The sequence below is a fragment of the Stomoxys calcitrans genome, chromosome 2 (genome assembly GCF_963082655.1).
Source record: "Stomoxys calcitrans chromosome 2, idStoCalc2.1, whole genome shotgun sequence".
Taxonomy (NCBI): domain Eukaryota; kingdom Metazoa; phylum Arthropoda; class Insecta; order Diptera; family Muscidae; genus Stomoxys; species Stomoxys calcitrans.
In genome coordinates, this window is record NC_081553.1 from 2023157 (window position 1) to 2039837 (window position 16681).

At 34.6% G+C, this 16681-nt stretch overlaps 1 protein-coding gene across 3 annotated transcripts in view; it reads left to right on the forward strand.

The window, feature by feature from the left end:
• Positions 1-336: 336 nt before the first annotated feature.
• Positions 337-16681, forward strand: part of LOC106083506 (uncharacterized) — a 134813-nt gene continuing 118468 nt past the window's right edge. For all 3 annotated transcript variants that reach the window (XM_059363122.1, XM_059363121.1, XM_059363123.1), the window contains exon 1: positions 337-2281. In XM_059363122.1, the coding sequence (XP_059219105.1) occupies positions 2201-2281 (81 nt within the window). In that variant the 5' untranslated portion in view covers positions 337-2200. The remainder of the gene's footprint in view (positions 2282-16681) is intronic.

Genomic DNA, 16681 nt, shown 5'->3' on the forward strand with positions numbered 1-16681 from the left:
AATCGATAATGGAAGGCAAAGTTACTTCGAATTGAGAGAGACTAAAAGAAAATAACAAAAATACCAAAATACTGGAAATGGGAGCAAACAAGAGAGCCTAAGAGTGCAGCAACCGCCAAGTGTCTCAAGAATACATTTTCTATCTCTGTTAGGTCCAAGCGCCGAACGAATATCTGACAGATGTTGAAGTTATAACACTATGGCTGTATGGTTGCACTTACCACCAAATCGGCAATGTGAGTACACCCGAGCGAAAGAGAGTGAGAGCGAGCTGCAAAGAGTACAACGGCATCGACGCCAGCGTCGATAACCAAAGGCATAGGCAAATTCAAATTTTATTCTCAACTCAGATACATTTAAACATTTAACCTTAAGACATGGAACCCGTGCCGAGCGCTAAAACACTTTTCACAGTTTCACAAATATACAAAAGGAAAAAATAGAATAAATCTGTGAAAGCACAAAAGGAAGAGATATTTTTGCAAGAAAATTTACTACACTGAAGATTGTGAATTTATTTTTCCGATAAGAAACCCAGTGCGATTGAGAGTGAACAAAACGGAAAGAATTGATTTAATAAAAAATACAAAAAAAAAAAAAAATAGTCTGTCACAGAACATCCGAGGGACAGTAAGAAAAACGAAAAAAGAAAACTCTCCAGGAAGGGCAGCAAAAAGCATCTCCATTTTCCCCCAACGAAAACAGGAACAAAGGAAATACTTTTATATTAGTTTTTCAATGAGGTCGATAAACATCCTCTGTTGGAAAAGTGCATTTTCTCGAGGAAAATCTTGATCGAAACATTTTTTAATTTGCGATCCGCCGTGTATCTGAAGCAATTGTACGAGTGTATGTGTGTGCGTGTGTGTGGTGCGACTTTGAACGCGAGTGTGAAAAAATAAATAAATGCAAAATTTTGTGTACCCTTAAAAAACCCCTGGTGCGCTCTGCAGCCCTCCCTGTGGCCCACGACGGCCAACAGCAGCCGTCATAAACGAGAAAAGTAAACGAAACGGCACTCATCCTTCTTTACCGAAAACCAGTAAACCCGAAAATTGCAAAAGAAGCCCCAAACGAAAATAATTATTTTGTGCTATTTGCCCCCAAAAGGGTTCGCAAATCAAACCAAACCAACCAAATGAAATTGTGCAACGCTCGATGAAAAGGTGAAGCTGAGAAAATCGAAATCTCAATAGAATCAAATCGAAACTAGTTGTGAAAGAAAGAAAGATAGAAAAAAAATTGAATTTGTTGTATCTTCGATATCTCTGAATTGTATCTAAACCCATTTTACTACTCATACAAATGAAACAATTCTCATGTCATGGTTTAATTGGATTCAAGTTGAATTGAGAGTAAAATCAGCAGCACGAGTAGCAGCAGCTGCCGCCGCAACAGCCATAGTGGCAGCAACAGCGACAAGAAGTATTGCAACAATAACAACAACAGCACCAAGAACAAAAACAAACGCGCGGCCTTTCAAGTATTCCTGTGGTTTCGGGCTTCGTTGTACTTCAAACTAACAACAACAACAACAAACAAACACTCCGCCACAGCCACAGCCAGAGAGCAAGAGAGCAGCAGTACAACCATTCGCAGAGAGGCCAAGTGCGCCAGAGCACAGAAAGAGTACCTCGTGTGTGCGTATTTCCCCCCCCCCCCCATGGAAGAATCAGCAAACGAGCAAACAACATCATTGTCGTCGTTGTATCGCCAACATTAGCATTGGCGTTTTCATTGGCAGCATAGCATAGCACTGCTCAGCACAGCCGAGCTCCATTCAAAGCTTCATTCGAAAGGAAACACCTTGCGTTTGCTCTAGCGTCGCTGTTGCAAAAACAACATCAAAGAAAATTGCCGAAATTCGAAATTGTAACAAACCGAAGCAAGGCAAAGGCAAACCAACTCAAACGACCGCCCGACCGATCGATCCTATTATCCTATCCGCGGATACGTAGTCTCACCTTTGTTGTTGCCATTGTTGGCGCTTCAGCGTCATAACTGCCAGGCTAGTGTGTGCGGACTTTTTGCTTAAATACCTACGATTAGGAATTTTCGACGACGAAAAAAGGAAAATCAAAACCACATCCATGTTCGCTGCTAGAAATCTGAAAGTCATCACCAAAGGCTGCAGGATTTCCTTCGCATTTAAAAATTATTTGCCTTCTTTGTATTTTGCCATCCGTCAACATACATCATCATGAAGGAGCAGCATCAGCAGCACTCCTTGAGAATGGAACAACAAAATCAACTACAGCAACAACAACAACAACTACAACGAGTAAGTATACATTACCCATCCCACTACATAACTTGGCTATCAGTGTTGCAAAGTGTTTCGAAAAGTCTTTCCTTATCGTCGCATCGTCATCAATTTACAATTCCGATTTGATTCATTTAGACGAAGCGCAGGCATACTCCCGCTGTGCGTTTCAATGTCCTTGTGTCCGTCCTGGCCTTGCCACACCGTGCACTTTGAGCTTTGAGTATTTTGTTCAAATGTTCAAACAATTAAGATTGCTTATCTGACATGATGGTCGTCAGTGTTTCTTGTCATTGTTGTAGCTTGTAGTTGTTGGGGTGGGCGCATAATGGACGTGTGAGTTGGAAACACATCGTACAAATGGTGGGGTGGGTGGGATATTTTGTAGCTCTTCGCTGCCTTATGTCGGCGAGGTTAGTTCATTTGCAATGTTGTCGCTCGAATGGTGGGAGGCTGGAAAAAGTAATCCAAATTTTGCTCCTTACAAACACTCCCGGCGGTTTCGAATTCTCGCAGCCGCTCTCCTTGTGTGAGAGAGAGAGGCATCCTGTCTCTCTATCTCTCGGTTTTTCCCCTCTCCCGATGAACATTTCTTTTCGCTCTTCGTTCGCTTGCGTTGTATTTTTTCCAAGCCCAAAATTTCCAGTCATTCATAAAAAAAAGTAACACAAAAACCAAGTATAACCACAACAACAACATTTGCAAATTCATATTTGGACACGATGATGATTTTCGGGACTACTTCAGTTTTTCGATTTTTCGTTTGTCTCAAAAAGTTTCTATTGTTTGTCCTCCGAACCACCTCTCCTCCTGCCTAGCCTTGTAGCACAAGGGGCACTTTTTGTGTTGCGGATTTTTCAATGAAATCTTCACATTTTTGTTGGCTTTGGCTAAATATTTAATGGAGTTTAACTTGTTCCGAGGGCTACTTGTGACAAAATTAAAAAAAAAAATTAATTATTACACAGCAGCATGTTGGAGTATTTAGCAGCTTGACGAAATGAGGTCGTGCAAATGTTTGGTTCTTTCTGCTTTTTCAATTGCGTACCCTCATCTCCCTTCAGCACATCTTTTTTGCAGGACTCTCACCTACACTAGTGTGGTGGAGTTGGCAGCAATAAAGCAGCCCTGAACTTTTTTGTTGACTCATGGCTCAAGGATATTTCATATCAAGAAATCCTTTTTGCACACACACACACACTCGCACCCACCTTGCCATTAGCAGTCTCATAGACAAGTCCTACATCCATGAACCCTGTTTAATTTTGTTGTGTAAACTTGATACTTGGTGCCGCTCCCCATGTTAAACAAGCTACCATCATGTTTGGCAGAAGTTTCATTTTGTAACCTAAAAATGCCTCCCAGCTGCCAAAGGAATAGATTCTCCAGAAAACAAAATAAGGAAACGATACCATGACAAATTGAAGTTAGTTTTCTTGGTGGTGTTTTAAAACCCCAATAAATTTCAAAATCCATTCAATATTTACAAGGTCTATCTAACACCATCTCCATGCAATGCCTGCATTTAGGTTTTTCTTGCACACATATTAAGACGTCAATTTAAATATCTCCTGGTTAACAACGACCTAAAACTGGGACCACTGTAGCGAATGAAGATAATATCGGATGCAAAATAGGAATGGGAGCTATATGGGAGTTTACAATAAGCCTGTATAAGTAAAGAGCGCTGCAGGCGAAAATTTTTGTTCAATTCACTGGCGGAGCTCCTTACTTCTACACGCTTGTTCTAAATCTTCTCTTACGTACCCCTTAATTCCTGCATAGTTTTTACAATCTTAGTACATAAATGTTTTCCATATCCAAAATAACCATAACCACAGGCAGGACTGAATGAAAACGTCAAACGCTAAAGTTTTTTAACTACTTATGACCGATCATCACAAAAGTTGTAGGTGGACGTATTAGCTCTCAATGCAGAAAAATTCAGCGCCGTGTCTGCCAAGCAGTTGATGATACAATGCAAGTCTTTTGAAATGTTTTTCTGTTTAAAATTAGAAATTTTAAAACTTTTTATGCAGTTTTTGCATATATATGTGTTAAATAAATTAGAGTGAATTGGATCAAAAATTGGGGGTTGGTTAATTTTTTGGGTATCTTTTTTTTTGGAGATTATTTCACAATGAAATAAAATCCAATATTGGGGGTTAATTTTTTGGATTTCCTTTTTTTGGGATTATTTCACAATGAAATAAAATCCAATACACTGGGCTTTATTTCATTTTATATTTGGGCTTTATTTAAAATTAGCTCTCCTCTTTCCCCCTTTGGGAAAATATAATAAGGTTATTTTCAAAAATTTGGGGTTTATTTCATTTGGGTTATTTTATAATAGCTTTGGGTTTTATTTCATAGCGTCAAACAAAATATTAATGAAATCTTCTCTGGCGATAAAATTTTAATGAAATTTTCTTCGAGGAAAAAATTCAAAATCACAATAGTGGCCGAACGCATAAAGCTAGTCTTAAAATTTTGCACAAATACTTAGTATTGATATAGGTCGTTGGGGATTGCAAGTGGGCCATCTCCGGATTAGACTCCTTGAGCCCCTGGAAGCCGCAATTGTCCGATTTGGCTGAAATTTTGCATGTAGTTTTCTGTTACGACTTTAAACAACTATGCTAAGTATGGTCCAAATCGGTGTATAACCTGATATAGCTCCCGATTTGACTTTTTGAGTCGTTACAAGCCGCAATTTTTGTCCGGTTTGGCTGAAATCGGACAAAACTTGATATAGCTCCCATGTACCCCGATCTCTCGATCATCCTTGTTCGGTTCCTAGAAGCTTACATTTTGCTTGTTTGACCGAAATTTGGTATGTAGAATAAAAATATATGCCCTTCAACTAAATTTATTTCGTATAAATTTTTAGCCGAATCCATGGTGGTGGCCCAAGATTCGGCCCGTCCGAACTTATTGATTTTATTGTATAAAGGCTTACATGTACTTTTATGAGATTTTTGTGTTTTGCTATTTCAAATCGTTAAAGAGAGTGGATACACACATTTGAATCCAAAGTTAACTTTGGTGACATATCAGATGCAAAATTTGTGGAAAAAATTGCAAAAGTTGAAACAGAAAACTAAAATCGAAGTTTCCGTTTCAATAGGTGTAATAATACACTCAGGAAAACGTGTTAGTAAAAACAGCAAAAATGTATGCTGTACGAGGGTTGCCTTTATATTTCGGGATTGAAGAACACAAAAACAAATATTAATCATCGAACATTTTATTTGTTCGCTTTATTGTTTTTCAAAATATTCCCAATTAAGATTTCTACACTTTTGCATGTGTATGAACCAATTTTCGTATTGTGTATGAACCAATTGCCACACTGATGGAGGTATCTTCAAAACATGCATTCTGAAAGCATCAACCGCTTCTTCAGGTGTCGAAAAATGTAGACCTCTCATTATATTTTTTACGCACGGGAATAAAAATAAGTCATTCGGTACCAAGTCAGTGTGAGTCAGGCGGATGACTCATCAAATCGATGTTTTAAGTGTTCAAAAATTCAGTTGTTTGTTATATTTGGAGGAATTCTCTCGACCAATCGGCACGAGCCTTTTTTTTGTGTGATTGACAAATTGTGTAGGATCCAACGCGATCCCACACAATTTGACGGTCAAATGTTCATGCAATATTGAATGTATGCTGGTCCCATTAATGCCTAAGATTGTCTCAATCTCACGATTGGTCACATATCGATCTTGCTATATTAGTTGGCGCACGGCATCAATGGTTTTTGAACCAAGAACTGACTTCGGACGACCTTCATGAAATTCGTCTTGGAGTAAATTACGACCTCGGATGAATTCACACTCGTACACTCCACCATAGGTATATTAATTATTCCGTTTGTAACACCTCGAAATATTGAACCCTATGGTATATATATTCTCGTACGTCTCCACATTCTGAGTCGATCTAGCCATTTTCGTCCATCCGTCTGGGGAATTCTTCATAGCGGTCGAACGGGTGAAACTAGCTACTTGAGATCTTGCACACTTACTTCTTATCGATGTAGGTCGTTATCAGATTTGGATATAGCTTCCATATAAACCGAAACATCGATATGAATCATTAAGCCTCTAGAGGGCGCAATTCTTATTCGACTTCGCATAATGATTTGTACTACGACCTCCACATTCTAGCCAAGTATGCTCTTAATCGGTCTATAAGCTGATATAGCTCCCATATAAACTGATCTGCCGAATATACTTCTTGGCCCTCCAAAATACCGAATTCTTTTCAAATTTGTAATTTGCAATTTTCCACAATGACTTCTCCTATGACCTCCAAGTATAGTCATAATGAGTCCATAATCAGACATATGTAAAGCAATTATTACCCTACCGGAAATGTGTACTCAATTGCCCCATATATATACCGGTATTGGGAAAGATCGTAATATTGGAACATCAGGCAGTGCATGGACGGTAGACTCAATACAGCCTAACAAACAGGGACTCGATGATGGAACCATAAACGACTTTCTCAAAATTCGGATTACTATGATAGGCAAAGATCCTAATATTAAAACATCAGACAGCGCAGTGACGGGAAGCTCAATGCGCCCAACGAACAGGGAGCAGGCGATGAGAACATCACCCATTCTCAAGAAGCCCATCTAATGAAGGACCATTGGTTGAGGTCATCCAGACAAACCTCTAGAGGAGCGGGACAGCTCCTTATGCTCTGATGGAGAAAATCAGCAAGGGCAAGATTCATATTGCCTTAATTCAGGAGCCATGGACGACCCGGAACAAAGTTTCTGGACTGAACCATATCAACTACCAATTATTCTATGCTAACACTGGCCTGCGTTATTTGTCATAAAAATTTATTACCCTACGGGAAATGTGCAGTCAATTGCCCCATATACAGTCCTTAACTAGAGAATTAGTTAACTGTCACAGGACATATCCTACAGGGTATGAAAAGATTCAATTGTCATAACTTATGATTCTTAATTATTTTTTAAAAAGTCGCTTAATTATTGTTAAAAGCTGCTTATACGTTAAATATATTTGCTAAATAATGTTATCTCCCTTAAAAATACTTGCAAAGTGTACTCATCCTTTTCGAACTGTCCCAGGTCCTATTCTACGGTATTAGAATGAATAGGGGCGAGAAACCCTTATAAAAGTGATAGGTTTTTTCCATGTAAGGAGACGAGTACTGGGGCCGGTTCCTATCACCCGATGACCTATCCCTTGATAGGTTTGGGACTTGTCCCATTTCTCGTAGGGTATCTGTTGATTGTCTATCTATCTATTAATATAAGTAGTGTAAAAAACTTAACAAATACGATCCATGCTGGAGGGTATATAAGATTTGATTTATTAGAACCAATCCCTTTTTTAATTGAACCAAAATTTTCTTTTCAATTGCGATCGTGACTGAACTTTTTGTCATTTTCAATAAAAAAATTAATTGATTCATTGTTTTAAGTTGAATTTGAAAAAACTTTAAATATTGGGTTGCCCAAAAAGTAATTGCGGATTTTTTAAAAGAAAGTAAATGCATTTTTAATAAAATTTAGAATGAACTTTAATCAAATATAATTTTTTTACACTTTTTTCTAAAGCAAGCTAAAAGTAACAGCTGATAACTGACAGAAGAAAGAATGCAATTACAGAGTCACAAGCTGTGAAAAAATTTGTCAACGCCGACTATATGAAAAATCCGAAATTACTTTTTGGCAACCCAATATAAAATATGATTGAAAATTTTATAACTATTTTTTTTAGACCCAACAGCATTGATAAGACTTTGGGGTTTTGAAAAAGTCTAGCCGCTCAAAATTTTGACAAATACTTTCTAAATGTACGAAATACAAAAAGTATTTCGACTTTCAAGTTCTTAAATTTCTAGTCGCAATTCTAATCTGATTGATGAACTGTGTCTTTACCATCGATCTTATTCTCGATAAATGACTGTTAGCCTATGCAAGTAGCTAGCCATTAATCTCTACTCTTTCGTTTATAAATCGGGAAACAATATTTTCCATTGCATTTCTAGGAGGCATAAGACCTACATTTTGCCGAAATTGTATCGACTCAAACCCAACATCCGCAAATTTTTGGAAAAGTCTGAGGGAGTGTTTTGTTTCTATGGAGTGATCATATGGCCAAACATAAACCTCAAATTCGTCTTCCAGGAGCCTTACATACACATGTGATACAAGTTTCATCGAAATCGAGGTTGCCCCTATAAAGCGTGCTTTTCACAAAAAATTCAATATATCATTTGTGTCTTTTTCAATGTATTCAATTAACTTTTTAATTGATCCAATTTAAAATTAATCGCAAATTTCCAATATTTCAATCATTTTTTTAATTAGATCAACTACAAAATTGATTGCAAGGTTTTAAAAATTTGCAATCATTTTATTAATTAATTAAGCCGTTTTTTTTTTAATCGAATAACACCTTTTTCAAAAACTGTAATTGATATTCTCATTTTCGTGATTGAAACAGTTTCAGTTAAAGAATTAACCGTATCAATTAATTTCGTGATTGAAGCCGATTTTTATTTTTTCCTAACTATGAAGATGGGAAATGTGTTCAAAGTACAACAATCGAAGGTCGAGAAGTGTTCCGCTGTTGCTATGCGTAGTTGAGGTCATAGAGAGAATTTGACATAATTATGGCTATCACCCTTTTCTCTAAGTTACCGAACTACTGTGGTAGGCCTCTGTTTCAAACTTTTTCGGGGCTCATCACCTAGCAGTTACGACACAAGGTCTTTTTATCGTGCTTATTACTGGGACCGCTAGAAAGTAAGATTTAATTAATTTAAATGTTTCCTTGCAGTGTTGTGTTGTCTCCTGTTGTTGTGCTGGTACATAAACTGTTGATTTATGGCCCTACATTACCAAGCAACCCACCAAACAGCCAAGCCACCAGACAGCCTGCTTTCCAGCCAGCATGGACTCAGCTGTGTAGCCCTTTACTTATGAGTGGTGGCTGTGTGCGTGTGCACATGTGTGTACACCTTTGCTTGTAGACCCAAATGGCTATAATTTCATTCGGATTCGCGTCATAAATTTCCATGCATATCGGAATAATGTAAGCCCAGTGTATGGGCAGGAGTGTGCTTGTAAGCTTGCACTTACTCATATAAAATGTCCAAAGAAATTGTGTGTGTGTGTGTCAAAGTATGACCTCGACCTTTTTTGCCCTCCCGCTTTTGAAAAGATGTTTCAACCAAAAAGACAAGAAAAAAAAACAAAAATCATAAAATTAGAGAGTCCTTGTTAGTTGTTGTCGTCTAAAACTTTACATTTTTCGAGTATTTGAATTGGGATTCGAATACACACACACTCACACGACACATACACTGGTTGGCATTGGATGAAGGTTTGATATATGGAAGGAGCAAAAAAAGTCGTAATGTCCTCCACCCTTCTTCCACTGCTGCAGTTTGTCGCATATGGTGTCTGTGAGTGCCACGGCATTCCACCAACTGGCTGTGTGGATGGCTGACAGTCTATCATTATCCAGAGTGCCCAAAGTACCTTTGCCTTGCTCGTTCACTTCATGCATACTCAACCCTTTCATTGGCAACCTGACAACATTTGCCCAAAAAGAGGAAAGACAAAATGCGACGGCGACACCAGTACGGAACGAACCCCCTTCAAAAGTGGTTACTGTCATGCTTCGTTCCATTACGTTTCTGGCTTTTGTCGTCGTGCAGTTGCTCGGCTTGAGGCATTGGTACTGGTGAGAGGATAGAAGAGCGCATTCGGTCGTTTCAATATCATTTAATTGAAATCTTTTATTGAATTAAAATGAAGGGTTGCTATGAATAATTATGACATATAATTTGTGTAAAAACTATTGTAATTGATGATTTTATTGCGTTTTTTTGTGTTCTTTTTAATATGCATGCACACACACACACACACACCCATTTACTAGCAGGGTGTGCGTTCATGAGGGCTGGTTATTGGGCATCATTAAAGTTGTTGACTGTTGCTGGTTGCTTAGCGTTGTTCCAATCAATATTTCATTAAATTTATTGACGAAAGAGGGTTTGTTATGACTTTTGAGAATTATACGCCTTAATTTTGATCAACAACTCTGTTGCAGTAGGGGGGAATTTGAAAAATATATATTTTCCATGTTATAGGTTACCAGAGATTTTGCTCTAGATTCTGCACCGTTTTAAGGCTGGTACTATATTCGTTTTTCACAGTAGTTGAAAACACATATTTTTGACGACCGGGTAAAAAAAAAGTTGATATGATCAGATCCTATATCTGGCGTCAGAAAATATGGGATCCGAAAAATGTTTATATATAATTGAATATATTGGTGTTAAACTAGTTTGTCCGAGATATAAACAGATCCAATTATATATAATAATATCTCATTGTATCTTGAATTACAAAAAAAAAAATGCTGTTGATTTCTTTTCGTTTTGTTTTTTTTTTTACATTTAAAAACACAAAATCATGTGTAGTACGGAAGAAGTGTAATTTGTCACAGAATGCCTGTCATTACACAAAAATACGTGCATTGGGAAAAGTACAGCTAATAAGCAGGGTTGTCGAGCTTAGTTAATGTGGTAATTGTATTATAGATGTGTTTTCGCTATTAATATGATTCAAATACAACATACCAACGAACGGCCCTTGAAGCCATCACACCTAATATGGTTGAAAAGTCTTCTAACCAAAGACGAAACGCTACCTTTGGCTTTCCTTATCCATTTGCATCTCCGATCATTGAGCTCGTCTCGAAAGAGAAACAAACAAAGATTACATTTAAATGTTGTTTGTTTTTTATAAAACTCTTATTTTTATCATTTTTAAATATTAGTTCTACCTTTACTTTTTATAGTTGCCATATAGAGCGTTCGCGTGAAATAGAGTATTGAGATGGTAACAAAATTCGCATATATAATTGAATATGACAGATCCATTTGGATCAAAATAAATCCAAATTCATCGTATTCCAGATATATTTGAATCTTACCATATCATTGTGACTCGGGCGATTACTTTGTTGAATCACTACAAAAATCTCAATGAAAACATAACTTTATGAAAAATTTTTCATAAGTAATGAGGGAATGTCCTACAAAATGAAATCAATTTTGACAGATATGCCCAAAAATAGTATGAGTAATAATGAATAATGAACCCGTTTCAGCTATATTGAAATATGGTCCCATTTGGACCAAACTCGTCACGGACACTGTTCAAGACTGCAAAGCAGAATATTAGTCTATAAAGCACATATATATATATATATATATGTATATATATATATATATATATATATATATATATATATATATATATATATATATATATATATATATATATATTCGGTTGCCCAAAAAGTAAATGCGGATTTTTCATACAGTCGGCGTTTTTCACAGCTTGTGACTCTGTAATTGCATTCTTTCTTCTGTCAGTTATCAGCTGTTACTTTTAGCTTGCTTTAGAAAAAAAGTGTAAAAAAAGTATATTTCATTAAAGTTCATTCTAAGTCTTATTAAAAATTACTTTTATATTTATACAGAGACACACAATTTCCTTAATTTTAAAGAAAAACCAAAAACCGCTGGGAGAAAAACTCTGAAAATAAATAAAAATCGGTTTCAATCTCGAAATTAAACGATCTAATTAATTTTTTAATTGAAACTGCTTCAATCACGGAAATATCAATCAGAGCATTTGACAACGATAATTGACAAATTTTTCATTTAAAAAAATTGCATACTCAATTAAAATCATGATTGAACATTTTAAAAATTTTCAATACATTTTTTATTTGATCCAATAACAAAAAAAAAATTGTATTTTTTTAGAGGGAAATCAGCCGTTTTCATTAAATTAAGGAACGATTCGAGTAACTAAAGATTCACCATTATTATTGTTTTATTGAATAAGATAAAATTTTTTTAAGATCCAATTGATAAATGATTTAATCAATTATTTTTTTAGTTGAAAATAACAAAAATTTCAATCACGATCGTAGTTGGAAAATAAATTCGGTTTCTAATAATAAATGATTGATTCCATTAATTTTTTAATTGAAAACATTTTTTTTTAATTAAATTTTTAATTGAAAACATTTTCCTGATATTTTTTTCTGTGTAGCCTACACAGAAAACATTCATCTTCAAATTTTTAATAAATTTATGTGTTCCAAATTTATTAAAAAATGCTTTCAAAAAAAGTTATCATACATTCTGCGAAAATTATGTTAAAAAATATTAAAATCGGATTTTTGTGATCATCGTTTGACACCATTTATAAAAAAATCAATGTAAACTTAAGCAATTGACTACACAGAAAAAACTATCGCTTAAAAATTTCAATTAAAAACTTAATTGAAAATAAAATTGTTTTCGATTAAAAAATCATTTTTTTAATTGAATGTGATTTTTTCCAATTACAGTCGTGATTGAAATTTTGGCAATTTTCGGTTAAATAATTAATTGATTTAATTAATTTTTTAATTTAATCCGAAAGAATTTTTTTAGTTATCAATAAAAATCAATTGAATCAATAATTTTTTTAATTGAATCGAAAGTTTGAATTGCAAATTGGTCTTAAATCCTATACCCTTTCTTTTATATTTTTGTTGTTGTAGCAGTGTGTTGTACACTTGTTGTACACGACAACCTTTGCCTATGACGGATTCCATCGGATCATTCCAGTACGCACAACCGGCTGCCATGGGATTGTGTTCTTTTATTATATCTGCACTGAAGCCTTTAATTGATTTTGCATAAGCACCATATTACATATCGTCCCCTTTAATATAAGTGGAAGGAGATTTGAAAGGCCCATACGTCCCAGATTCGGTAAATTTATAGCAATCCCAAAGCAGCCGGCTCTACGAAAAAATTGCAAAAAAAATTTAATACTTTTTTTAATTGGATCAATTAAAAAATAAACGGAAAATTTTGAAAGTCAATCGTTTTTTTAATCGTATCAATTAAAAATTCCAAAAATTTTAAAAATTTTTTTAATTGAATATGCATCTTTTTTCACTTGGAATTTTTTTTTAATCACTCCTTCAAAAATTGTTATTAATATTATCATTTTCGTGATTGAAGCAGTTTCAATAAAAAAAATAATTGGATCAATTAATTTCGTGATTGAAACTGATTTTTATTTTTTTTTGTGTACGCACAACTGAATGTCGTTTTTAATCTGCGTGAGAAACTCCTAAAAACTTAATTAGTTTCACTAATGAAAATTATTAAATAAGTCATAACAAAACATGCTGACTGTTTGTACAGGCGGATCTCTTTGACAAGATGCTATAAAAAATTTCTTCAAAGTGTATTTACATATTTAAAGGGTCATAAATAACATTTCCATTCCCCACTGACTAAAAAAAGTTACATTAAACTTGCTCTTCCATAAATTTTTTTTTACCTTGTCTTCTTGGTTTGTCTCGAGGTTGTCGAACATTTTACAAAAACAGGTGTTTGTGTTCTATTTAATTGTTTTAGTTGTAATTTGTACCAATATTTCGACCACCGCCGGTGATCTTCATCAGGGTTTGAACTATAAATTTAACAAACAAGTAATTTTACAAAAAATTTAAAATAAAAATATTTATACATTTGAAAATAATTACATTTTGAAACAAAACAATCGACTTTTCCTTTACAGCGCACAAGTTCGACAAAAGCTCATTCATTTTTGTCTGAATTTTTGTACCAAATTCCTGTAAATCTGTGCACAATTGTCTCTGTCTTTCTTAAAGTTCATGCGTTTGTTTGTGGGGGTGTCAATATGTATCATTTCTAAAGTAAATTGTCTTTTCTGATTGGATTCTACGCCTTTAAAATTTGGTGTATGCCCTGTTAAAGTGCAATGTGGTGCAAGTGCAGTTTTTTGCTTTAAAGGTTTGTCTTTTATCTTCTGGTCAGATTTGTGAGATGATAATCTTCTTTTTAATTTCATTTTAGTTAGTGTGGGAACGCATATGTCTTTGGACATTGCTTAGTCCTGCTGAATAGACTATTTAATGTGTTGTGGCTTTTTAAGGCAAGCTGGTATTTTTCCCTGGAAAGGTAAACCTTTCCGAAAATTCTGAAATATATGTCGTTATCTTGAAGATTTTTGGTGTTGGTTCCCTTTTGTTGTTCTCTGTTCTTTTCTTGAAGAATTTTATAAGGTCCTTAATAGTGTTGTTTGGGAAGTCATTTTTATCGGAATATTTGTTGAATTTTCCTTTCATTTTCTTGGTGATATATTTTGTCACTGATTTGTAGTACTCAGTCGATGAAAATAGAATCCTATTTATTCTTATACAAATTTAATTTAATCTTATTTCGATGTCGGTTGACTACGGTGTCAAGATATGGCCATTTGTTGTTTGATCCACATTCCGTTGAGAACTGATCTTGTGGGTGGAAGGAATTTAAAACTTGTAGAGTATTTTCTACTTCCGTACTTTCCAAGTATATGAACTAATATTCAAGTATATGAACTAATTGCAATTTCTTTGGCAATTGCAAATTTTTATAAGAGAACAAACAATTTTCAAAAAGCGTAAAAATCGTGTATACCAACTTTGGGTAAATTTTTTACTACATAATACGATACCCTTTTTTCGGTGTAAGTACTGTCCAAATAACACCTTTTTAATTAAAGCAGCCCGATTGAATTTCTTTCACTTATATGAAGTCTTTGTTCCTTAATCCGCTAAATCGTTTTAATAGTGAGTTAAAAATTATGCCTGTTCTGCGTCACTGTTGCGAAAAAGAGATTCTCCCTAATATTTCAAACAAAGCTTCATGAGCAATGAACATACATAGTAATAGAAAAAAATAACTTGGATCAGTGGTTTGCGATGTATTTAATTTGCAGTCTGGTCGTAATTTATACATGTATCCTATATCTTCTTTTATGAAAAAACTTTTCAAAATCAGACCAACTCAGATTTCGGAATTTTAATATCAAGGTGAGGGTGTTATATATCTCTTACAACTATACCATTTTCATCCTATAGGCCTACAGAAAATATGAAATATATTGAAATTAAAACAAACATTTTGCATAATTCATAGTTGTCCGGCATTTATTGATGGGTTGGAATGAAAAAAGTTGTTCATTCAATTCGAAATTAATTCATTAATAAAGCATGAATATTAATTTATATACCACTAAAAATGTCATCGTATACAGTTTTTAATTTGCATCGAAACATTTCAATGATTATTTAAACGAGTTGTGGTGATTGATGGCAAAGATACAAGCCCATAAAATTTGAATTTCATAATTAATATACATACAACACATCAAAAGGAACCAAATCTAAGTTTAAAGATATTTAAACTGTGAGTATTCTGTGAGGAAGTGTTCAATAAAGTTCGCTCATTATCAAATATGACAAGTTGTTTTAAAATGTGGTGTGATCGCAATACTAAAATACATAAATCAAACTTAAGTGCTGTTTTGTTTTATTTTTTTTAAAGATTTTTTTTTGGTCAATGAAGTTGCTCGACAAATTTGGTTTTTATCTTCAGAATCACATACTTACCTGAAGTTATACAAGTTACTTTTTCGTTACGATCATGTCATAGAAACATTTTTGTACAACTTGAATTGCATTGATGGCCATTTTTAGATCACTTAACGAAAGCAAAGCCATTAATAACATTTCCTGTACTCTTCTTCAAATGGTGGCGACATTATGACATAGATATGCTTAATTTATTGCATTAGAATACAAAAAAAAAAAAAGAATTTCATTGTTCATGCATTCCTACACGATTTGGTGGGATGCTACATTCGGTTTCTAAGAAAAACAATATTCGTTTTTTTTTTAGTGGATGTCTCTTCTGCGTGCACTTGGATGCATAAATAACAAAAATTTGTTCCATATTGTGTAAAATATTAATGCGCCAAGTTTCTTTAATGCTGCTATTGCTTCATAGAGTGTTTTCCAAAATGGAAAAGTCAATTTCCACATCTTATGTCGAAATTTCGAATCTTTTTAATATGTTTTCAAATAATTATATTTAAAACATCCACTAATAGGTATCTATGGCTTTGTTCAAGAATTTGTTGATCCGGCAATTAGTTTTCTTGGTCATGGAACTTCCATAGAACTTCGTGCGTAAAAGCACGATGAGGTCCCGTGGGACATAGTCAAAATGTTTTAATGTTCTATTGAGATTTTGATTGATATGAGACAAAAACAAGTTTCGCTTTTTTGAATGTTAAAATAGCATAAACAACACTCAGAAGGTAGTAAGTTCCCTTATTATGCTATATCGGACTATATCTTTCTTTAGCATCCATTTAAATATCTTTCTAAACCATCGTGAGCTCTACAAACGCGTTTTTTTTTGTCAGATTTCGCTGAAACTGAAACATTGATTTGTATTTTGTCTCGTGCTGAATATGGCATTGGA